The following is a 26,251-nucleotide window of genomic DNA, read 5'->3' on the forward strand; positions in this document are numbered from 1 at the left end:
CACAACGATAAAAGTCACCACACTGACGGAAGGGCTTTCTTTGGCAGGTCTCATTAACTATTTTAAATGGACACTGGTTAGAATTTTGCAGGGTAGGTGAAACGTTGGCTAGGGTGAAATGCAGCTTCATATTGATTTTTGAGTATTAACATGGGAAAAAGAGATATATATTAATGAAAGAATCACTAAAGAAGTGGCTATTGCCCATCCTTGCCTGTCTAGTCATCCACCACCTCTAGGTATCACCTGCAGTGTGAAAGATGCTTAGAGACACCTGGGTGAACAGGTTTCAAAACACAGAGTGGTGTTCCATGGATACTTTTTCTTTTCAATCCTACTCATCTCTGTGGAGATAATGCTGAGGCAGACCAAATGTTCTCATTTCGAGAGCAGAGTCTCATTGTGAAGAAAGGCAAGCACTCCTGGGCCCTACCAAACAGGAACTGAAGGACCTTGTGGGTCTGACATGTGGGGCACTGAAGGATGGTGATGGGTAGCAGCGTTTTGCAGAAGACCAAACCTGCAATGGTTTCCTTCAGAGTTATTGGTTAAAGAAGAAAAATGTTTCACAGTGGGTGTTCTAAATCTCTGCTTAGCCACTGAAGTAGACAGTGTTACCTAATCTCCAGATGATAAAAGCCTCGTGTGATCTAAGGCCTAAAGCTTATTTTAAAGACAAGACTATGGTTTGACTGAAAGTAAGAAAACCAGCTTTTCCTCCCAATTCTGTAGACTTGCTTCACTAAAAGAATGAAAAAACATCAAGTAAGGATCTGCATCTGATTTACCAATAAATTTATCTAGCTGAACAGAGTGTTAACAGCGGCATTAAAATGTGTTTTATTTGATATTTTACTTCTTGCAATGCTTCAATTTTTTTTGCAACACTGGAGACTTCTGAGATCAAAACAACTGACTTACTCCTGCCTACAACAATTTTCCCATCCCTTTACTAGAGATTCTGATTTTGCTGCCCTTTAACCATAAGTACAGCCTTTGCCTTGATAAGCTTATGCACACACAATCAGACCTAGTATTTCACTGTTTCATTCTTTTGGAATACAAATATGACATCCAGAACTCAACTCCTACCATGCTGCCAGCTTCTTTTCTAACCCATCATTAGCATTAGTTACCTCACCCCTTTCTAACATTCAAATTTCTGTTGCAAATAATTTTTTTCAGACTTTATTGAAAATGCAGATGCAATATTCATTGCCTTTTCAGTCACAGAGTACCTATCCCAATCTCCCTGCATAGTATTTCCACTTATTTTGTGTAGTCTCTTCTTGTTGACTCTTTACAATTTAATATCTAATTCAGCTAACCTTTAATCAGTTCCCCCTCCAATCTTATTATTTCTCAAGATGCAGGAGCTATGAACTAAATGGTTTTAACTTTTTTCTCAGATTCATCCATATAGTCTATCCTTTTAAACCATAAAACTCCAATAGCCTCACAGCAGTAGCAGTGACAGCACCAGCACTGGCACCAACTATAAAACTATAATGTGAAATGGATGCTCTGCTTCTGGATGTTTTCACTTTCTCTGCACCGCCTTCCCTTAAAAGGCTTCAACTGCATATTGTCCAAAGAGCAGAACTAAAATAAGAGTAACCCTTCCATATATGGTCAAGTATTACAGTGTGACTGCTTCCCAGTCTTTAATTTATTAAGCAAAAAAGCAGTGGAATGCTAAGCCCTCACACACAACACAGATAACCAGGACATATCACTAACATCTGCCATAGAGCACAAGGCAGGGGAAAAAAATGTTAGTAGATGACAAGTTTCTGTTTGCTAGTATGCTACATCTCAGAGAGAAAGATCATAATAACAAAAATCCAATTGAAAAAAAAAAAGGCACCTGGAGATACTTTACTTACAACAGATCTATATACATTTGGGATTTTTGATGTTGCTTCCTTCCCAAGGCTTCTGCAGATGGACTAAAGGTACAGTGAATCAAGGTCTGGTGTTCAGGGGTACCTCCTGTCTTGAAAACTGGTAATTTCAGGTGGATTTTTCTGTCTGACAGTAGTTTTGAGGATGATAAAGGATTTGCAGAAATCACTTCCTTGTTAAATTTTACTCAGGACTGTTTTAATTTGCGTTCTATCAGTTCTGGTGCTCATTCAATGTACCTGGGGTATCAACCAACTGTCCTTGCCTCTCAATCTCACATTGGCCTTTCCTTGTGTTGGAAATCTCTCAACAGCAAAACCTAAAGATTACCCTAGGAGAAAGGCAAAGTCCTGTAAAGACAACAACCCAAACTGCTTGTGTCTTGTAACACACAGCAACCAGACATACCAGAAACTTATCCGGGCTACACAGAACACATTCACATCCATCACAATCACTGCTGTGCTTCAAGAAGATGAACTATCGCGTGGAAGGCCCGTCCCTCGGCTTTAATTTGCTTTAAACCAAGCAAGTTAAAAACTTAGGCTCTCCCTTTAGAGCGTTTTAATTCACTGGATCTTTTCTGCCTGGTGTAGGAGCAGGCTTGGAGTAGCTTGCCCCAGCGCAAGGACGTTTGACACACTCAAGGATCTCAGGCTCCGCAGCAGACTCAGCTGCAGCTGTTCGCACTCCTTGATGCCACCTGCAGGCCACGATGTGAACACGCAACTCAAGTGTTCGTACCGCGGAGACTCCCCGCACACAGACTGCGGAGTAGCTGTGAAATGTTACAAGCACCTTGTGCAACGTACCAGTAGGACAGCGCTGTTTAAAGTACTCGAGACACACACTAAGCAGTTACGGCAAACTAATTTGTGTGCAAATACCAACATACTATTTTCTGATCCAGTCCCAGAGAGTAAAAGCAAGTCCATGTGCTTAACTTCATAATCAGCTGCAGAGGCAGGAGAGTGCTGCGGAGCTGAAACGCAGTTTGTAAGTAGGTCAACAGCTGCAGCACAGCTCTGCTTCCAGTCTCTGAGAAAGGGCTGCAAAATGCCTCTTCTCTGATCCTCGGGGAGTAAGTAGTCAAAGTAAAAATAGCCAATGCAGCCCCTTGCTGAGTCTGCTTCTGCCTTCAAAATTAATGTGATAATCCTGGCCACTATGGGCAGGAGGTGAAAGAATACTGTGTATGGACACTGTGCTTGAGCCTACTCTCCCTAATTCACTATGCAGTAAACCACCACTGAAGCAGAATTTGCTAGTGAACAGCAACAGTAAATACACCTTTTACAAATACACAAGGCACAGGGCATGCAAAGCTTGGTTTTTTGACCTCGCATTTGTGGGTTATGCAAGGACGTTACTGTCACAGTGATCAAGATACAAACTTACTGGCACTGCTAAAACTATCAATAGCATGTAAGCTATTGTATTGCCACATGTAAGCATGTATTGCCACAGTGAGAGTGATACCATCTCACTTTGTGGGCACTATGAGGCAGTAAAGAATCATTTCTGAGAAGTTAAATCACTTTTAAGAAGTTGCCATGGAGGAGACCTCATACAGAGACTTTGGTTTTAAGACCATGAGTACAGCTTTGGCTTATAATTCCTTTCTGACATCTAGTTACTAACACAAAATCCTGTCAGTGAAATTCTACATGAGAAAAAAACTCTCTGAAGAGCAAAGTGCTTCATTCAATTTAATTTGAGTTTGTGGATATTGAAACCAAGACCTCCCACTCTTTTCAAGGAAACACAGCACTGAATAAATCCCACTATGAAAAACTGGACTTTATCAGAAATCTCTCCTTCAGACAGGAAATTATCCACTGAGCTCACAACATCTGTTTCTGTTCAGCTGGACTATCATGGTATGGACAAGTGCTGTCAGCAGGAAAGCACTGCATCTCAGACTACGAAACACACAATTCTTTGCAATCTCCAGGAAAAGAATAATCCTCTCTCTGTTCCCTTTTTTAAAAATCTCAGCACTTCCACAGATTTCAGCAGCGAACGGACATTCAGAAAAGAATCAGAAATGGACACAATTGCAAAGTGCTAGATTTTTTTCACAATACCAAAATAAAATAGATTAGAAAGTGACTCTGATGTTTGCTATGAGTTACACTTCCAAGAAATTGCTTTTAATGTTGGAATAGTTAATATACTAGTAGGCCAAGGTAAAAAAAAACTACTGCCTTTTTTTAAAAGAAAAAATATTTTAAACATAATGAGAAATGGTTAATTCAAGAAGAATTATTTGTTTTCCTACTACAAGCAGTGGAAGAAGGTCTTAAGCATATTCACATCTAACTGCCAGAAATCATACAGTTGTAGAACAGCCTGGGTCGAAAGGGACTTCTGAAGGTCATCTAGTCCAACCCTCTTTGCAGTCAGCAGGGATATCCTTAACTAGATCAATTTGCCCAGAGCCCTTTCAAGCCTCACCTTGAATATCTTCAGGGATAGGGCCTCAACTATCTCCCCAGGCAACCCGTTCCAATGTTCCACCAACCTCACAGTAAAGAACTCTTTCCAATCTATGTATCTTCTTCTCTAGTTTGAAGCCATTGCCCCTTGTCCTGTCACCACAGACCTTTGTAAACAGTCTCTCTCCATTCTTTTTGCATGCTCCTTTCAGGTACTGCAAAGTCGCTATTAGGCTTCCCTAAAGCCTTCTCTTAAGAACTTCATCTCCCTCAGCCTGTCTTTGTAGGAGAGATGTTCCAGCCCCCTGGCCATTTTTGTGAACCTCCTCTGGACCTGCTCCACTAGGTCCATGTACTTATTGTATTGAGGACTCCAGAGCTGGATGCAGTAGTCCACGTGAGGTCTTACCAGAGCAAAGTGGCAGAATCACCTCTCTCAATCTGCTGGCCATGATTCTCAGTCAGGTGTTTCTCAGGGTATTAGTTGATTGTAAAATTCTGTTTTCAAACTATTAAGAATTTTACTTTATTGAACTCCTCACATGACCACACTTCTTCCCCTTCACTGAGTGATACAAGTGAGATTGGATCTACCACTCTTAAAATTAACCCAGACTGTCAATTAGGATGCCTGTATCTGGACTAAGTCTGCTAAATGCAAGGGAGTATTCTTATAGGTGTCCTTTTCTCCTGTGTTTGAGGGAAAACACAGACATGACAAGATGATAAGAACTAAGGATGGAGACCAAGAGCAAGTCTGCAGCATTTGTCACATGGCAGCTCAAAAAAAAATTTAGCCCAGATTTTGGTGGTGGAGAGAACTAGAGTGATGTAAGTCTTGCTGAACACTGACCAAGCTTAGGCAGTTCTGAAGATGCACATGACAGTAAAACATACACCATGTTGTCCAATTGAGTATGTTTCAGAGTTCTACAACCTTACGGCAATAAAGCAGGAAGCAATCTGTTCCCATCAGTGTGGCACTGTGTCCCCACTGGTTGGTCTCCTTCACAGGCCAGGTTTGGTGCCCAGTTAGCACAAACACACAGGCACTGGAGCTCTAAAATAGCATCTCTGCACTGCTCTGCTTTGTACGCACCATGTAGACACACGGGCTCATCCAAGCTTCTGTGAAACGTACTGCACTGTGTGAAACAAGCATGATCCAAGCTTTGCTCAGTTACTACACTGAATTTTCCTTAACTGGAGCAGTGTTCAGATCATTCACAAAGTTCACACAATCTCAAACTACAGTAAAGTCTGTGGACATGCAGCCCGGTCTTTCGTGTTGTGTTCCTCCTACTCCCTCCAATTCCACGTCTTCTTACATCTTCTCAGCACTGCTCCCACATGCCACCCACAGTGAGATTCATGAAGAGGAGTGACCTAGGAGGTTCATGATAGAGGATGCTGACTCAGTCACAGCACAACTTCAACTTATCCTTTACAAGACAGCCAGTGTTTTATATAAAGGGTCAGTGCCAAAAAAATAGTGAGGACAGTACATAATAAAATGAGGAGAAAGATAAAACATTGAAGTAATGGAAAAACTATTACTTCTGTGCAAGATTTCTTTGTTCTACAGTCTTCATTCATTTTTAAAAATAAACTTTTACCAAAAGTTTTCATATTTCCCATCATATCTCTGGGGCTTCTCATGAATCCAAAAGTTAAGTGTGCTTAAGTATTTTGCTGAACTGGTGCCAAGAGGCAAAATTCAGCTCTTTCACTGTATTAAGTATTAAACACTCATTATAAAGCAAGACTTGTTATGTGTACTGTAAGATCTGTTTCCAAGAAATCTGTTAACAAATCCAGTACCTTGCAGACAGAAATACTGCTTCTTATGAAGAGAAAAAAAACTGATGCCAAGGTGGATACGTCTGTGCAAACAAAGATAAGTTGGATGGTTTATTGTTTTAAAGGGAGGGAAGAAGTAATTTTGAAGCCCAAAAATGGATGTGTTCATCCTCTTGCTTCTGATTTCTCCTCACTGCATGCATCTATATAGAAAAACAGGATGCTCTGGACACACCCTATAATGAAGCCAAACAGTTCTTTAGTGTAACCAAAGCTAGCTGTTTGTCTGTGCTGGGACTGTGAACTGCATGTAGTTCTCCTGCTTATCCCCTGCAGATCCCTTCAATTTGAACCAGAAGTACCATTAGGAAAAATCTGTCCTTTATATGACTTTATTTAACTTGTACTCAAGAACCATCAAACTGATTACCTTGACCAGGTATCAGTGATCACTATCAAACATGGATGGACTCCAAAGCTCATGGGAGGAAGGTCAGTTTGTTGGGCCTGCACAAGGGGCAAAAAAAGTATTTATGGAACAAACAGTTACTGAATGTTAAGAAGGTTATTTTTCATCTCTGAGCCTCTGCCCACATGGCTTCCCCTCACTTATGGTGGCTTCCCAGCAGTGTCTCAAGTCACAAAGTGATGTTTAGAAGATCTTAAAGATAGCTGGCTAAACAAGGCGCATGTAAAACAGCTCTCCTTAAATTTGAGCCTGAACAATTGGCACAGGAGAAACTAAGTGGACTCCCTGCCCATTTTATTTCAAGTGTAGGAATACTCTCTGGCATGGTAAGGCATCGCCAAGACTTTCACCCATTCATTAGTAACAAACTTGTAATGTGCTGAATGATCCATATGAAGACTTTGGAAAAAAAAAAGATATTGCCAGGCTTACAGTAATTCTTTTCAAACTGAAATTAAAAATTGAGAAAGTACTCAAAAGACATATGCCATGTGGGGTTTGGATCATCAGACATCTGACGATAGCTGTAAGGACAAAAAAGGCAAGGTCTGGGGGGTTATTATAAGCTGCAGTTAAATATTACTATGGTAAACTCAGCTGGGCTTTCTACCAATACTTCACTCCAGTGAGTTACAAGAACCTACATTTACACTTGGTTACAAGGGCTGAGTGATACTTATCAGACAGGCAATTTTCTCAAAGCAGCAAGGCCAAACACAAAGCACACAGCTCACAGCTGGTTAACAATGTCAGAATGATCCTCGAATTATCAAAAACAAGTTTCATGGTTTGACATTAGTGCCTTTAAAAAAACCCATAAAGTTAGAGACCACCAGGAGGTCCAGAGCATCCAGGGGTGGACAGGAAATTATAATCTTCTGTTACTTCATTACCAAAATGCCTGCATCTCTGTAAAACTGGCTGCAGAGTCAGTTTCTGCCCCTTTTTCCTCCTTCTCTCCTTCCCAATGCTACTCCCATATCTTGCTTTGTGTGGGAGCTGGGCCTAGAGCAGCCTTGGCAAGGGCCTGGAGTTGCCAAGATGAATTTTTGCTGCATCATACTGGGCTGGTAATGGGGGGGCAGAAAGCCATAGTATGGGGAGGGGCATTCAGACCTGGATTTGGTGGGAGGTGTGTGGAAGCTTTGCCCTAAGGAGGATTTGGAGAAGTGGCCTGTGGATTTCCTTGTACTTTATATGCTTTGCACTGTAGCAGGTAGTTTATGAATAGCACTTTTTCATTTAAACTTCCAAGAATATTCTACATTTCTATATAATCCTCACAAGCAAAGAGTTTCCTGCACCCTTCTGGGAAGGAGTAAAGAGCATCTGTCTTCACTCCAAATAAATCTATGACAGCAAGCATGATCCAGGTCTGCTAAGCATTTCTAAATGATGGGGGGGAAAAAGGAAAACAAACCATGTTTGCACAGAGTTTTGACAAACAAGAAGCTAAGGGAGCATAAGGTATACTGGACAGGGAGCTGACTGGAGAAGAGGAAGTAATCTTACAGACCTCTCAGCTGACAGGAGGCCTCCTGAGAATGTGCAGATTCATGGCCAGAGGAATAAAGATCATTCGCCTGTACTTGGCACTGGTGAGATTGCACCTCTAATCATAATGCTGTGTTCTGTTCTGGACCACTAACTACAAGAAGGATATTGAGCTGCTGGTGTGTGTCCAGAGAAGTGTTGCCCCAAGCTGCACCAAGGCAAGTTTAGAATGGATATCAGGAAATATTTCTCAGAGAGTGGTCAGGCATTTCAATAGGCAGTCCACCAAAGAGGAGTTTTGAACACCAACACCTGGAGGTGTTCAAAAGAAAAAACCACGTAGACATGGCAATGCTGGACATGGCTTAGTGCCCACGGTGGTGTTGGGATGACAATTGGGACTGAAGATCTTAAAGGTCTTTTTTACACAAAACAGTTCTGTGCTTTTAAACCACAATTTCTTGTGTTTCTGAAGAACTACCTAAGCAAGATCTAAGGAACTAGGAGGTGTGCAGAATTAACTCTTGAATATGTAAGACTCAAGAACCTAGAGCTGGTGTGAACCAGTGCATGAGAGCTGACGACCTATGCTGTCTGGCCCACAAAGAAGCTATCCTTATGATGAAATCATACCAAATCTTCCCTCAGAAATCAGTCTTCACATGGGAAGAAAGATACTGAGAAAAATATGATTCTGGATGACTACAAAGGTAAAACCATCTAGCAGTGAGTGATCAGCTAGCCAGAAGCAGCTGCTTAATTTACTAACAGATCTATGACTAAGCTGATTTCCTAACAGCAGTAGGTCTATGGAGACATTTCTTTTCTCTGTTACTCCTCTCTGAAATCACAGAAAGATTCTTCAGGCCAGTCAAACCACCTGTAATGCCTGCACAACGACAGTAAGTCAGGAGGCCCTCTAGCACACTACAAAAGACTCAGCATGCTGTGAGTCCACCCATCAGAGGAACAACAATAGCTACCGTGGAAAAGAGATAGAGAATAGCATCTTTAGAATGCGACCTGAGAGTCTGTCTATAGAGAGAGTCCTGTCAACTTTGGGCAGGGAGGGAAGAAAATTTTGCCACAGTACTGTGGTATTTGGCATCAGGAAATTGTCAAAGCATGGGGTTCGTATCTTACTCCTCTTAGATGGGAAGTACACAGCAGAAGTTAAAATTAAATTAGAAAATCTTTAACTAAATGGGAATGAGGAGCAAACCACAGCCATGGCACTGAAAATCCCTTACGCAACATGACTTACAGAGCTTATGGATGTCTCTTAGCCTACGCTACCTATAATAATTAGTGATGTTTATGATGTTTCAGTGAAACAACATACCGAAGTGCCAGGAGGATACTGCTGGACTTCGGTAGTTAGAAATCATGGAATCATCGAATCAACCAGGGTGGAAGAGACCTCCAAGATCATCCACACCAACCTAGCACACAGCCCTAACCAATCAATTAGACCATGGCACTAAGTGCCTCATCCAGTCTATGCTTGAACACCTCCAGGGACAGTAACTCCACCACCTCCCTGGGCAGCCCATTCCACCAATGGCAAATCACTCTCTCTGGCAACAGCTTCCTCCTAACATCCAGCCAGTACTTCCCCCTGCACAACTTGAGACTGTGTCCCCTTGTTCTGTTGCTGGTTGCCTGGGAGAAGAGACCAACCCCCACCTGGCTACAACCTCCCCTCAGGTAGTTGTAGACAGCAATAAGGTCACCCCTGAGCCTCCTCTTCTCCAGGCTAAACAATCCCAGCTCACTCAGCCTCTCCTCGTAGGGCTGTGCTCAAGGCCTCTCACCAGCCTCGTCGCCCTTCTCTGGACACGCTCAAGCATCTCAATGTCCCTCCTAAACTGGGGGGCCCAGAACTGAACGCAGTACTCAAGGTGTGGTCTAACCAGTGCAGAGTCCAGGGGCAGAATGACCTCTCTGCTCCTGCTGACCACACCATTCCTGATGCAGGCCAGGATGCCACTGGCTCTCTTGGCCACCTGGGCACACTGCTGGCTCATGTTCAGGCGGGTATCAATCAGCACCCCCAGATCCCTCTCTGTCTGGCTGCTCTCCAGCCACTCCGACCCCAGCCTGTATCACTGCATGGGGTTGTTGTGGCCAAAGTGCAGCACCCTGCACTTGGAGCTATTGAATGCCATCCCCTTGGACTCTGCCCATCTGTCCAGGTGGTCAAGGTCCCGCTGCAGAGCCCTTCTGCCCTCCAACCCAGCCACATCTGCCTCCAGCTTAGTGTCATCTGCAAACTTGCTGATGACTGACTCCATGCCCTCATCCAGATCATCTATGAAGATGTTAAAGAGGATGGGGCCCAGCACTGATCCCTGTATCCCCCAGGTCCCTTTCCTCCTGGCTGCTCTCCAGCCACTCAGTCCCCAGCCTGTAGTGCTGCTTGGGGTTGTTGTGGCCAAAGTGCAGAATCCTGCATTTGGCCTTGTTACATCTCATCCCGTTGACCTCTGCCCACCTATCCAGCCTGTCCATGTCCCTCTGCAGGGCTCTCCTACCTTCCAACAGATCAACACCTGCTTCTAGCTTGGTGTCATCTGCAAACTTACTGATGCTGGACTCAATGTCCCTTGTCCAGGTCATCAATAAAGACATTGAACAGGACTGGGCCCAGCACTGATCCTTGGGGAACACCACTAGTGACTGGCTGCCAACTGGATGTGGCACCATTCACCACCACTCTCTGGGCTCTGCCATCCAGCCAGTTCTTGACCCAGCACAGAGTGAATCTGTTCAAGCCATGAGCTGTCAGCTTTGCCAGGAGCTTGTTGTGGCAGACAGTGTCAAAGGCTTTGCTGAAGTCAAGGTAGACTACATCCACAGCCTTCCCCACATTCACCAGGTGGGTAACCTGATCACAGAAGATGCAAATAAGTACCTTCTAGAGTACACACAGGTAGCATAGAAAACTATTTAGGTATTATGGTTGCAAGGTGTATATATATGAGTAATTATTTCTCTCTTTAATATAACACACATAAATCCCCCCATATAAAACATGCTATCATTTATACATGTATAAAAACGTTATCACCACCATGAACCCTAACTTAAAAGTTTGGAAACTTTCCACAGAAAATATTACAGTAACTAACGTTGTTTCCAACTGTTTCTCTTGGTTACAAATGTATTGGAAAGCTTTGCTGAAGATGCAGCCCGTGTAACTTTCTTATTTTGGGGTTGTTTTCTTCAGTGCGTGGGATGCTAACAGGCGTACTCATCATGATGTTCCACACCAAATGCTGTTCTCATGTTTCAGTCATCAGTTCAAGATTCAGATCCAAAACACGTAACTTTGCACCCTCATTTGTAAAAGTCTCAAGTGCCACTTCACAAAGGAAGTGTAAGTGCCTTGTCCTGTGAAAACTTCATTGTCCCCTTCACACGAGCTCTAACAGAATGTCTAAAACCAGCTATAGATATATACAATATGTTGATGTGGCTGTGCTGTAAGAGTAAAGGGAAAGATATAATTTGCTTTGCAAAATACAACTAACAAACACAAGCATATCTATTTGTACACGATGAGAGAGGGACATGCTTTGGCAGTAACACACCCCAACAGAATTTTGTCTTCCACATAACAAAAACAGCCAGCATGGTGCTCAGAATCCATGTGAGGTGAAACTAGAATCATACAGTACCTCAAGCTGGAACTGACCCATAAGGATCAACACATTTAAATCCCAGTTCCTTGCAGGACTACCTAAAACTAACCAAACTGTGAGTGCCATCCAGACACTGCTAGAACTCTGACAGGCTTGGTGCCATGGCCACTTCCCTGGGGAGCTTGTTCTAGTGACAAATTCCATGCACACGTAGCATAGATATCACAGAATCTGAGGTTTGATTGCAGAGTTCATAATAGTAATGAAACAAACTCCAACCATCTGGCAGTCATGTGTCCACAAACTCCAGATGTACTGCAGTGAGCTCTAAAGTTATGCATGCCCTTCCTGGCTGAGATACGAGGATCGCTTTTCATTATTATTTCCGCATTCATATGCCTATAGAGTAAGTTAACTCTTCATTGTCAGTAAAGTAAAAAAGGAAAAACCTGAAGGGATGGTGATCAGTTACTTCTGGCATTTTTAGTGAACTTGTACATAACAAATATCATTCCTTTAAAAATTCAATTTATTTTAGCCTCCAATTTCTGCATAGCTCAGCAGCAAAAAGATTATGCATTATTTAAGGGAACCTATCGTCCTCTTTTTTGCATAACTGCATCTGCAGAGGGACCTTGACAGGCTGGATGGGTGAGCAGAGGCCAGTGGGATAAGACTGAACAAGGCCAAGTGCAGGGTTCTGCAATTTGGCCACAACAACTGCAAGCAGTGCTACAGGCTGGAGACAGAGTGGCTGGAGAGCAGCCAGGAAGAAAGGCACCTGGGGGTACTGGTAGATAGTAGCTGAAGATGAGCCAGCAATGTGCCCAGGTGGCCAAGAGAGCCAATGGCATCCAGGCCTGCATCAGGAACAGTGTGGCCAGTAGAACAAGGGAGGTTATTCTTCCCCTGTACTCAGCACTGGTCAGGCTACACCTTGAGTCCTGTGTCCAGTTCTGGGCTCCTCAATTCAAGAGAGATGTTGAGGTACTGGAGTGTGTCCAGAAAAGCAAGACAAAGCTGGTGAGCTGGAACACAAATCCTGTGAGGAGAAGCTGAGGGAGCTGGGAGTGTTTAGCCTGGAGGAGGGTCAGGGGTGACCTCATTGCTGTCTACAACTACCTGAAGGGAGGTTGTAGCCAGGAGGAGGTGAAGGTTGGTCTCTTCTCCCAGACAACCAGCAACAGAACAAGGGGACACAGTCTCAAGTTGTGATGGGGGAGGTATAGGCTGGATGGTAGGAGAAAGTTCTTCACAGAGAGAGTGATTGGCATTGGAATGGGCTGCCCAGGGAGGTGGTGGAGGCACCGTCCCTGGAGGTGTTCAAGCAAAGACTGGATGAGGCACTTAGTGCCATGGCGTACTTGTCTGGCTAGGGCTGGGCGATAGGTTGGACTGGATGATCTTGGAGGTCTCCTCTATCCTGGTTGATTCTATGATTCTATGACCATCTTAAACAGTCTGTGTCTGTCCACCTCCCAAGAGCACAGCCTATGACTAGTTAAGCTTTGTATATCTTAGAACAAAGCTGTCACTGCTATGTTGTAGTGCACTGTATTAACAGCCTACCTTGTTACCAGATTCCTGAATAAGCCAGGAAGAAGACTCTTCTACAATCTTCTTAATGTATGGAAAGAAGAGAAACAAAAATATATCAATTCCTGCATGGTCACTGCTACATACAAAACCTGTCAGCTCTCCAGCAATACAACTGGTCTATGAAGGCAGGGAAGAAATGTTTTATAAGATCTCTGATTTTATAGAAACTATTAGGGAGCTTTTAAGATACCAGAAAAGAGATGTTATAAATGGATAAAGGAGAGAGGCATTCTCCTTACATCCTTCTGAATATACTTACTGAGGTGAGGTTCAGTACTGTCATCCCTAATGGCCAGCAAGACCCATGGTCTTTTGCAGGAAATGCAATAAACCTACGAACTAAGTAGGGAAAACACCCTCGATTAACTCAGGAGTACACATGGCCCATAACCACTAGCCTATTTAGGTTTATTACATTGAGTTTAGGTAGATCAAAAGACACTGTGCTCATTGATGAAGATGCAAAACCGAACATTGCCAGAACACGTGGTATAAAACATAGACAATGACTCAAATTTGGGTTTCAATACTCTGAATTGCCTGGGTAGCAAACAAACAAAAAATATCCTTAGGTACATGTCAGAAGTTACTGTTTGCTTCCACAGCCTCTTCTCTAACCCCCAAGCACTGAGATACAACACCCACTCTGTAAAGCAGAGTCTTGAGGACAGATCAAAAAATTTCTGGGGAAAAAAAAGTTCACTTCATCCATCTGGGTAAGAAAGTGTATTTTATCCATCTAGAAGAAAACAAAGTAAAAAATAATAATTTAAGGGAACATGAAAGTTCTCTATATATCGTCTTGCTGTTAAGCATGGTTAACTGCAAGAGTGCAGGCAGGATCAACAGTCTAAGTAGCATGAGGACATTTTAGCAAACATCTTTTCACAGGGCCAGGGCATTATAAAACAATACACTGAACAAGGAGATCTCTAGTCCACTCTTCTGACCAAAGTAGGGTCATCTATGAGGTAAGATAGAATCATAGAATCATAGAATCAACCAGGTTGGAAGAGACCTCCAACATCATCCAGTCCAACCTAGCACCCAGCCCTAACCAGTCAAGTAGGCCATGGCACTAAGTGCCTCATCCAGTCTATGCTTGAACATCTCCAGGGACGGTGCCTCCACCACCTCCCTGGGCAGCCCATTCCAATGTCAATCACTCTCTCTGCCAACAACTTCCTCCTAACATCCAGCCTATACTTCCCCTGGCACAACTTGAGACTGTGTCCCCTTGTTCTGTTGCTGGTTGCCTGGGAGTAGAGACCAACCCCCACCTGGCTACAGCCTCCCTTCAGGTAGTTGTAGACAACAATTAGGTCACTCCTGAGCCTCCTCTTCTCCAGGCTAAACAACCCCAGCTCCCTCACCCTCTCCTCATAGGGTTTGTGTTCCAGGCCTTTCACCAGCTTTGTTGCCCTTCTCTGCACACGTTCCAGCACCTCAACATCTCTCTTGAATTGAGGGGCCCAGAACTGGACACAGTACTCAAGGTGATGAGTTTGCTCGTGGTTTTACTCACCTGGTCATTAAGTTTCACATTATTATTGTTGCCTATTGTCCTCCCACCTGTGTGCTGTCTGGCTCCATCATCTTGACAGCCTCTCTGTACATACAGATAGCTGCTGTTGAGTCTCATCAAAGCCATCCTTATCCAGACTGAACAAGTCTCCTTCCCCAGCCTATTCTCATAGGGCCTGTGCTCCATCTGTCTTGGTGATCCTATGCTGAATTCACTCCAGTTTATTGATGTCTCTCCTGTAGTGGGGATCTCAAAACCAGACACAGTATCTGGAAGTAGTTTTACAAGGGCTGAACACAGAGTAACCACTTGCCTCACTCTCTGGGACACATTCTTATTCATACAGCTTTTGGTCTTCTCCAATTGTAGGGTCCTGAGCTGTCTCTGTAGAGCTACTCCCTAGTCTGCATCACTGTAGGACTCTGCCTTTTAAGGAGCAGGATTCACAGTTCGTGCTTCTGAATTTCATCACATCCTTGCCCTCCAGCACACTAATAGGTACCCCCTACAATTTGGTGTCATATGCAAACTTGGTAAGAGTGCCCTCCACCTCCTCCTCCAGACCACTGACAACAATGTTGAATAGGGCAGGTCATAGAATACAGCCCTGCAGCACTCCGCTTTTTACCAGCTCATTAATCAATGGCTTTGACCCTGACCACCAAACCAGACTTTTACTTACAAGTTAACTACTCATCCAAATAAAACCTCTCGAGTTAATACAAGAATACTGCTGCATACAATAACAAAAGCCTTGCAAAAATGGAAGCAAATTACATCTCCTGCCTCAACTTCATCAACACATTTGACAGCTTTATCACCTGGGCAATCAGGATAGTAAGACATAATTTGTTGTAGTAGCTCCCTGGTGAAGCCATTCAGATGCTGATTTCTTTCTTTACACTAGTTCTGCTTTTTCTCTCTTGAAAATTGTTCTGTGGATTTTAGTGAGAATTATTACATGCTTGGTGCAGTTGCAACATGTGGGGGGCAAGGGAAAGGAAGAGAGCAGTTTTATAACTTCATGTTGCTTTCATAAAGACAAATAAAATGGAAGAAGAAATTATAATATGCCATAGGAACAGACTGTTTCCTCAGAACCACAGAATGGTTGAGCCTGGAAAGACCTTAAAGCTCTTTCAATTCCCCAGAAAACAAAACAGAAGACTATGTTTCTTCTCCTTCAAAACCAGTCTGACAATTCAAGTGACCAAGACTCAAAGTAGTACCTGTTCTAACACTACTCTCAAAATTCTTCAGATCACATTAAGTACCCTGGCTCTGACACAGTCATAGAAGAGATCTTCAAAACATTCAGAATGTAAAGAACAATCTCCTGTCTTGTTAATCTGTAAACAATCTAAGTAATTTACCAGAAGATTACATTTTAATACACATTAAAAGTAGAATCTTAAACACATTGTTTTGAAATTCTGTGCCAAGAAAGTTTTCTCTGAAATCAGCAGGAAGGCCTCTCCATAAGGGTCACCTATTAAAGAAAAAAACAAACCAGGAATCCTTCAATGGGACAGGCTGCTCTTAAGCTGATACCTACTGTCCTGTCGAGTACTGGCAAAACATGCCCAGACATGCCAATCCACATGGGAGCATTTCTAGGCTGAAGCATAAAATGCGACTGCATATGCGAAAATAGACCTTTATTTAAACTGGCTCCTCAATTCAAGAGAGATGTTGAGATACTGGAATGTGTCCTGAGAAGGGCGACAAAGCTGGTGAAAGGACTGGAACACAGCCTTGTGAGGAGAGACTGAGGGAGCTGGGGTTGTTTAGCCTGGAGAACAGAAAGTTCAGGGGTAACCTTATTGCTGTCTACAAGTACTTGAAGGCAGGTGGGGGTCGGTCTCTTCTCCCAGCCAACCCGCAACGGAACAAGGGGACAAAGTCTTAAGTTGTGCCGGAGGAGGTATAGGCTGGATATATATAGGCTTGGTATATAGGCTTGAGGAAATTCTTCCCAGAGGGAGTGATCTGCCATTGGAATGAACTGCTTAGGGAGGTGGTGGAGTCACCATCCCTGAAGGTGTTCAAGAAAAGGACTTAGTGCTATAATCTAGTGGATAGGGCTGGGCAATAGGCTGGACTGGATGATCTTGGAGGTTTCTTCCAACCTGGTTGATTCCATTCTATTCTATTCTATTCTATGCACAAAGTCTTTGTAACTGACATGGTGGGAACTGCGTTTTAATTAAGGCACTACCAGAACATTTGTTGGAATTTCTGTTGTGTATTCACAGCTGAGACATAAGACAGATGCAGCACTAAGAAAACTCTGGACTTTTTGTTATCTAACATCTGTTTCTTGCACAGTGCAAGGTTTTCTCAGAATGTTTTGTGAGAAGTTTATTTTTCTAAGATAGTTTTTCACATGTGGCATATTAAGACCATTGTGAAAATGGCAAATTTCTCAAGGAGAGTCAATCAAGTTTATAGAACTTGCTATGTCCCACTAAGCACCAAATCTTGCTTTTTCTAACTCTAGTGGACAAGCTGATCCCATATACAGCCAAAGCTTAAGCTAGAAACAGAGCACTGGATAGTTTTCAACTCATCTTTTCCTTTTAAATAAAGACAGCTTTCTCTACTCAGTTCTGAAAGCTGCACATTGCACAAACAACAAACCTGTTCATTTTAGACTAAGCATCTACAGCAGTCCACTCTAGAGGCAGGCCAGAATGCAACTATGAATGAACAAAGATTGGGTGTTGCATAAAGTTGCTCTACAGTCTAGCTTTGGGCCATCTTTCTCACCTTTGGCTGAGAAATTATTTGAGTCTGACTGTTGCTGTTCTGGAAAGTGGCAAGAATAAAACACTTACTCCACACAGATGCAATATATGGCCTGTCATGACCACAGTGGACACACATTCTCATCACTGCAGGTTAGGATAATGAAATACTGCTTAGCCAAGACTACAAGTGGACTTGTGACTGTCAAATACACTACACTACACCAAAGCATAATAAATTCAGCATCAAAGAAAGTGTAAAGAAGACAAAGACAGCTCCTCAAAGATATCCTTGAAAATAGCTGCAATGCTAAATCATAGAATCATTAAACCCAAGGCCAAGTCCAACCATCACCCTAACACCACCATGTCCACTAAACCATGTCTCAAAGCACCACATCTACACATTTCAAACACCTCCAGGGATGGTGACTTCACTAATTCCTGGGCAGTAATTTTTCCTAATATCTAATCTAAACCCTGGTACAACTTGAGGCCATTTCCTATCACTAGTCACCTCCACTGCTTAAAAACATTCAAGGATGAAAGGCTAACTTCAAACACACGCTAGAAATAAAACTAAGAGGCAAAACTATTGAAAGAACGTCAATGTCTTGTAATGACAGTTGGGTTTTTTCTCCACAAATCTTTTCAAACATGTTACATCTCTGTAAATAAAACATGTAGGTGCATAACATGTTTGAAAGCTGATGCAGAAAGCCACCATTCTTTACTAGATACACAAATATACACAGGACATAGACAGCTGTTTTTAACATTGCAGTGTTATTTTCAAAGTTACAGATTCTGAACTAAGGTTCCATCACACTGCTCAACAACTTTTACACTTCCAATACACAATATTATATTCCTGATCATCTATGCAGGTGTCCTCCTGCAGCATTCCAGAACAGAAATTGTCCCTCCACTCCATTGCGTTTAAAAACTGCTTGTACGTGACATGGACTCAGTTTGACAGAAGTGTCTTAAAAAATTCACAGCAAGCCTATTCCAGATAAGAGAAAGTGAGAATGACTTATCCTGCTGAAAGAGTGAGGTCACGACTGGCATAACTTGAACTAATCACAGTCACAGAGTGAATACAGTATCAACCGTGCAGAAAGATGTATTTTTAACTCAGAGAAGTCTGTATTTTGGAAGAACTTACAACTCAACAGCAAGGGCTGTGGATGTAGAGAAAGAAATGCTCACTGCCTATCCTGTTTCTAGCACAAGTGTCTTCATTAAAAAAGATAAACAACAGTACAGAAGAACAAACAAATGGATGTGAAGAAACTGTAAGCTATGGATTCACCAAAAAAAAAAAAGTACAGACAAACAATTCATTCAAGATTTGTAAATGAAGAATTCAAGGAAATAAAACAAAGCCACAGGTAGAATATGGTACACTGTCCTCCACATCCAGAAGCATGTTTCTTAAATTGCTACTGTGTGTTAAACAGCAACAAAATGCATGGTCCATTAATGCACTTTTTGTCAGTGTTTACAGAGGAAAGACTGATCTTCACAGGAAAAAAAAAAAGAAAAACCCAAACACAGCAGAAGGGCTTAAACTGGTCCATATAGCCCCCCAGCAAAAACCTAGCAAATGCCCAATGCTTCAAAGTGAAAGAAGATCTTGCTTCTTCATTCTCTGACTGAGACCTAAATTTAGAATGCTGACTTCCAACAGCACTGCCCTTGCTGGTACCAAGCCCTGGGAACAACTTGCAGAACAACAGTCAGCCTTTCTCTCTGCACCTCCCCATCGACTTATATAAACTGCTGTGCATATCTTAACTTTGACATAACACACTATGCATTAGACCATTACTCCAGTTTCATTATGCCTCTGTGGTTTCCTTCTATTATAATTTGCTTTAAGTGACAAAGAGGTAATAATTTGCTTCTTTAGTGCTCCTGGGAAGGAATAAGAGACTTAAGCAAACTTAATCAGAGAATGAAGAGACAACCTCTTCTTGGACAATTCCTAGCAAATGGTCAGGACTCTTTTGTTGTTTCCTAATCCTCACAGTGATGTAAAAACTCCTGAAGCAACATTTCTCCTCTCAAAGCAGTAGGAGAGAGCAACCTATCTGATAATATTAGCAAGCAGAAATCCAGCCTTTGCCATAACTGGGCAAAACAACTGCAAGAAGACAGACTTTTTCTCCTGCTTTTGTATCATTAATTGCTGCCTAGGGGTTCTTGTCCAAAAGAGATGAGCATACAAAGCCATTTAAGCCAAGGCTCCCGACGTGCTTCAGGCAAAATGGACCTCACTCTGAAACAGCACTACTTTCAGAGCTTGTTCCTGCAAAGGTCAGCCTCCTACCTGCACCCAAGACAACATATTTAGAGCTAATCATACCTCTGCCCTTCACTGCATAAAGGCATTTCTTCAAAGAAGTCAGAACAGTCACTGTTACTGCAGATCTCCTTAAAAACTTGTCTCTAGCTGACCAGACAGTAAATGGGAAATCAGCAGACAGAACAGTGATGTGTCTCGGGTGCAATACCAGATACAAAGAAGCAGAGTGTTGGCATGGTAAGGTGCTTTGCTTTGCTCTGGGTAAATACAATCAGAGCACCTAATGATGAGCACCCGTTGAAATTACCTGATTACAGAAACACAGTATCAGGTAATACTAGCCACAGGAATATTCTCTCAACAATTCTCTTTTACCATACCAATTTAACAGCTACACCCACTGAGCTTCGTAATTCCTACATATACAATTTTTACTCACCCTTGTGAATTCTCATTTTGAAGACCTTTAGCTAGCATCTCAGCATTCCACCTCCCTTCCTGTTATGCAAACATCAGATAAATCAGAATACAAGGACGTGAAAAAAAAAAAAAGAAGTGTGCAGAACAGAGTACACAGCTTTACTGCATTCGCTGCAATAAAGAGAACACCATCCTAAGGGCACATATCGCCAGAGAATTTCAGTTTGGAGATGCTTTTCAGCAATCCTGTGGATGTTGGAATGCTGTAAAGCAGATGCTTCCTGTTAAGTGGTATCCTCTCCCTCCAGTACTTCAAGCAAACACATCTAAATGTTAAACATCTTGAGTATTTTCTCTTCTAATCCACTGCTTCGGCTATTAACGCTGTATTCCTAAGCAGCAGTCCTCCACAGTATTGATTCCTTCCATGTAAGTTCAGTAACAATGGGAAAAACTATTTAAAAACACATCTTCAAGGTACACAGCCTATTCCAGTGGTTCATCAACTTCAAATGAATTTCTCCTTAAGTTCAAATGAAATCTCTTGTGTTCTAATGAGCACCCATTGCCCCTTATTCCTTCCCCAGGCACCACTGAGAAGAGCATGGCCTCATCCTCTTGACTACAACCTCTAGGTTTTTACAAGCATTGATAAGACTCTTCTCCAGGCTAAAGAGTCCCAGGTCTCTCAGCCTCTTCTTGTATGAGAAGATCTCTGGAGGTCCCTTCCAACCTATAATGTTCTGTGATTCTGTGAGAGATGCTCCAGTCACCTATCATCCTTGTGGTCCTCCACTGGAATTATTCCAGTAGTTCCCAGTCCCTCTTGAACTAAGAGCCCTAAAATGGACATAATACATCAAATGTAGCCTTAGCATGGCTATGGAAGGAAATTCTCTCTTGACCTGCTGGTCACACTCTTCTTAATGTAAACCAGGATATACCACTGGCCTTCTTGGCTGTAAGAGCACACTGCTGGCTCACGATGAACATGTTGTCCATTAGGATTCCCAGGTCCTTCTCTGCAGAGCTGCTTTCCAGCAGGACAGCCCCTAACCTGTACTCATTAACAGGGTTATTCCTCCCCAGGTGCAGTACTCTATACTTGGTCTTGTTGAACCTCATGAGGCTCCCTTTGCCCAGCTCTCCAGCCTGTCAAGTTCTTGCTGAATGACAGCATAGCCTTCTGGTGTGTCAGCCAATCCTCCCAGTTTTGTATCATCAGCAAACTTGCTGAGAGGACAGACACCCTGTTCACACACAAGATCCAACTTATCTTTGTTCCCCAGCTCGGGTAACATCTGCTGGAAAAAGATTTCCAAGCATTTAAACTTTTCATGGAATAGCACTTGTAGTATTAAATCCTAGTTAGATGTGCTTGAAGCTGGTACATCTTAACTTCTCCAGGGAGACTAACAAGTAGAATATAAGATTATTTTCTCTTCCTAGGCACTAATTCTCTGACTACTGCACGTACTATTACAAATGTTCTTACATCCTTTTCAGTCATTTCTAGTTTTTCTCTATTTCTAGTGTTGGAACAACAAAATACAGAAAATAAGGAATATCACCACTCAACAGCACAGTAGAAATCATTTTAAGCACTCTTTATTAAGTGCACTTTCCCTCCCTTGTATTAATCAGGTGTTGTTCTTACTCTTGTCCATATTATTATCCACTGTAGGTAACAGCTGGCCCTTCCCTTTACTTTCACTTCTAATTCACTAACAAAAAAAATACTTTACAAAGTATTTTTAAACAACTGCTCCCATGTGACTGAATGGTACTGCACATGCATTAAAGGCCAGATTCTAACTAAGTCAAGCTGCCACAATCCAAGATTAAATGTAGCAAGGTAAGTAGTATGAATAAAATGGCCATAAAGTCGACTAGGAGATTGAAGCATCTGTCATACTAGGAGATGTTGGAGAAAGATGGGATTGCTAAGCCTCAGGGACAGAAGTTTCTGGGGGAAATCTAGGCAATGTGCATAAATACTCACTGGATGGTGGGGAGAGTAATAAAAGAAAATATAAAGTCTTCTAACAGTGCCCAGTAACAACATGCAATGGGCACAAACGGAAATTCAGGAAATTTTGTTTATACTCATGAAAAAATCCTTTCTCCTCAGAGCGGTGGCATACTGACACAGGTTGCCCAGAAACACTGTGCAGTTTCCATTCTTGGAGATACTCAAAACTCAAGAAAACATGGCCCTTAGCAACCCACTCAAGTTGACCCTGCTTTGAACCAGGGTGTTGGACTACATGATCTCCAGGCACCCTTGCCAGCCTACACTACTCTGTGATTGTCTCTATCTTTTCTGCCAGAATTAATAGTGGTACTACAGTTTTTAAACTATTTCTCAATGTTTTCTTTCCAGTGCATCAGCTTGATGCCTGAACTTTATATGCAGATACACCAAAGGGTCCTGGGACAAATGTTTCTGGTCCATTAGAAAGGAATAAAAAGGATCAAGAAACAAACAACAAAAAAAAAGGTAATAGCTTCAAATCATATACTAGTAAGCAGTAATGTGAAATCACTTAGTGAAATCAGTTACCTGTACTTTTCTGCACGTTCTATTCAGAGCACAAAATACTTCCTTGTTTGACTTCATGATATGGAAGTTAAGACATGCAGTAGCAATTACAGAGAAGATTCTGCCCACTGCATTAAAGAAAATGTTATCTGTTACTAGACATATTTTGGAAGAGAAAGGACTTCCCATTCTACTTCAGAAGTAAAGACTGAGATTACAGTGGTGTGTTAATTCTACACATAATTGAGAATATTCCTGTCTCTCCATAAGGCTTTCTTTTTCCTTGCAAGTTGACTCAGCGGTCAATGGGAATAGAATCATAAATGCCTTACACATATTTTTTTCCATGTCTTGTCCCACTCTTAAGATTTCACTGTCTATAGTGGAACTGTTTCTTATGCATGTACATATATGAAACTGGAATTCAGTTCAGTGCTGAGAATCGACCTTTCTGTTAGTCATTTGTTCAAACAGTGATCTGGATTTCAGACAACATTCTGCAATTTTACTGAAAAATGACTCTTAACCATCTTTCCTTGAAGTTCAGCAGTTCCTTATGGTGGGCTTCACTGGGAATCCTGGAAGACACAATGGCTTAATAATGTATGCAGGGAACCTCTGAGAAAGACATTTCTCATATTCCTTACTGTGTTTCAGACCATGTAGTCAGCCAACAGTGGTTTGCTTAAGATGAACTACTGACTGATTTCAAGTCTAAGCTGGGGTCTGCAATGAGGGAGTTCAGCACTAGCACTCATAAGTTAAGCAGGTTATAAAACTTTGTTCAACAAAGTACAAGAAAGACAACATTATGGCATTTTCAAAGAAAATTAAAATTTGGGTCTACTGGATTGCTGTGTGTGTAAATGAGTCACAAAACTGAAGCGACCAACTTCAAAAACATGTAATTTAAAACTTCAGCAAAACAAAGACAACCACAAAACTAAATGAAAGAGACAAAAAAAAAAATCAGGTCTCCTGGATACAGATGGCAAATTTCATAATAATAATAAATATTTGTGAGAATGTCTGGGAAAATATTTACATCCTTCCATCGTTATCAATTGCTCGGTTTTATTTAATAATCAGACTTAGCTCCACAGAACTAAATAAGGCAGTAATCACCATGAGACTATCTGTGCTCCAGAAAGCTAAGTAAACACTGTCAAGAACATAATTCAAATAGTCACCAAGTTACTGAAGGGGATTTCAGTATCCTCACATGTTCTGACACATTTACTGAATTTTAAGAAGACAGACATGTTTAAATATCATTGTTTCCTCAAGTACTTCAGGAATGATGATGTCCTGGGCTTTATAACCAAAACTAATGTCAAACTGTTTTATATAGTATTTCAATACAATGATATCTTTCACTGAAGCAGTTAGATCTGTTGATCTCTAAACAGAACATACAAAACCCACAAATGGTATTTCCTTAAACTAGACCATCTACCTACAAGTAAGGAGTATTTCCCTGAAGACTGTCAAGAATTAGCAAAAGCTGCTAGCTCTGAACTTAGTAGTTTTCAGAAATTTCCTGACTACAGAAGCACCTTAAGACCCTTGCTTTTCAAAGACAATTAACACTTTCATATAAGCAGCATTTCATTTTAAGATTACTGTTTCCTGATTAGACACATCTAACAGTACATGAGCAGTACAGGAGCAGTACATGATTCTTGTTAGTAAAGCTGTGCAACCAGATCAAACCTGAGACACAAGTGGCTCAGTAAATGCTCTTTCCACACAGAGTATATAAAGCAATAATATTTTGTTTAATCCTCTTATACCAGTATTTGCAGAAAATATAGGTCTGCATGAGACTTGTTCAAAATTCAATTGCTAAAAAGACGCAGGTCCAGGAAAGCTTTCAAGAATGGACTGGACTTGGGAGAAACAGCTTTAGGTGCACTTTTAAACTGCCTTGAAACTGGGAATGGATTCATGACGGTCTCCAGTCACTTCTTAGATATTTTTTAGCACAATGGATTACATATTCCAGTGGCTTAAAACAAGAGGGAAGGTTTGTTTGTTCAGAGCTTCTTTTTTTTTCTAATGCTTCTTTAGTAGTTAATTAGTTCCTTATCTGCTTTAAACTTCCATGACTTCCATAAGAAAGGCTGCTTGCTACATTAGGCTGTAACCCATCATTTACAGTTATTTAGAAAATTAATTAGAAGTCGAGTGTTTGTACTCTCAGAAATATTTCATCAATTTAATTATTCTCCAGGCTGAATCAAACTATTTTCATACAAGCAAGGGTTGGCAAAAGTATTCTAGGAAAAATAAAAATATCATCAAAACTAGTTAAAACAAAAAAGCACATAACAACTGCGAAAATTAGAAGCTGCTATTAGAAGACTTCAGAATTTTGGTGTTGCTATGTAGTACAAAACACAGAGATAACTAATGTAATGACCCAGGTGATAAAAATCAATGTTTTCTCTTACTTGTCCACGGCTGTGCTGGTAGGCATGCTCCTGCCAAATCCTCGGACACCCATCTGACAGAAGTATGGAATGCAAGACAGATTGGCAGCAATGATAGCCAACGAGTCCGATGCATTAACAAAGAAACCATTTTGGCCAAGGATCATGTAGCGGTCCTGGGGAAGAAGAGAAATTTGAAAAAGTGTCTTAAATTCCTTGTTAATGGGAGTAGTAGTTTCTGTTATTAGATCAACTGCAGGTATAGGGAAAAAAATAGGCTTTGAGTTACTCATATACCTCTTTGGGAAGAATAATTTATTGGCATCATCCTGGCAGGTTTATAATCTCACTGACACACCACCACTCCCTCTGGCCTTGCAAATCAAACCTCCAGATCAGCCTATTTCAGTAGGCCTGTTCCTGCCAGAGAATTCTTGTGTAGGAAAACCTTTTTGCCAATGACATGCACTATACCAAGAGTAGGAGGGGGTTTTATGTTTACTGACAACAGAAAACAGCTTCTGTTCTTCAGAACCTTTTTATCTTTCTCCCAGCCTGTTAGGATAGAAAGCTATTTGGAAGGTAGGAGAGCCCTGCAGAGGGACCTGGCCAGGCTGGATGGGTGGGCAGAGGCCAATGGGATGAGATTTAACAAGGCCGAGTGCAGGATTCTGCACTTTGGCCACAACAATCCCAAGCAGCGCTATAGGCTGGGGACAGAGTGGCTGGAGAGCAGGGACCTGGGGGTACTGATAGACAGTAAGCTGAAGATGAGGCAGCAGTGTGCCCAGGTGGTCAAGAGAGCCAGTGGCATCCTGGCCTGCATCAGGAACAGTGTGGCCAGTAGGACAAGGGAGGTTATTCTGCCCCTGTACTCAGCACTGGTCAGACCACACCTTGAGTCCTGTGTCCAGTTCTGGGCCTC

At 42.0% G+C, this 26,251-nt stretch overlaps 1 protein-coding gene across 2 annotated transcripts in view; it reads right to left on the reverse strand.

The window, feature by feature from the left end:
• The window catches only part of PGM5 (phosphoglucomutase 5), a 123,047-nt gene that overhangs the window by 77,939 nt on the left and 18,857 nt on the right, over nt 1-26,251 (reverse strand). For both annotated transcript variants that reach the window (XM_064176447.1, XM_064176448.1), the window contains exon 6: nt 25,348-25,502. In XM_064176447.1, coding sequence (XP_064032517.1) covers nt 25,348-25,502 — 155 coding nt within the window. The remainder of the gene's footprint in view (nt 1-25,347; nt 25,503-26,251) is intronic.

Source organism: Pogoniulus pusillus, chromosome Z (assembly GCF_015220805.1).
Source record: "Pogoniulus pusillus isolate bPogPus1 chromosome Z, bPogPus1.pri, whole genome shotgun sequence".
Classification (NCBI taxonomy): Eukaryota; Metazoa; Chordata; class Aves; order Piciformes; family Lybiidae; genus Pogoniulus; species Pogoniulus pusillus.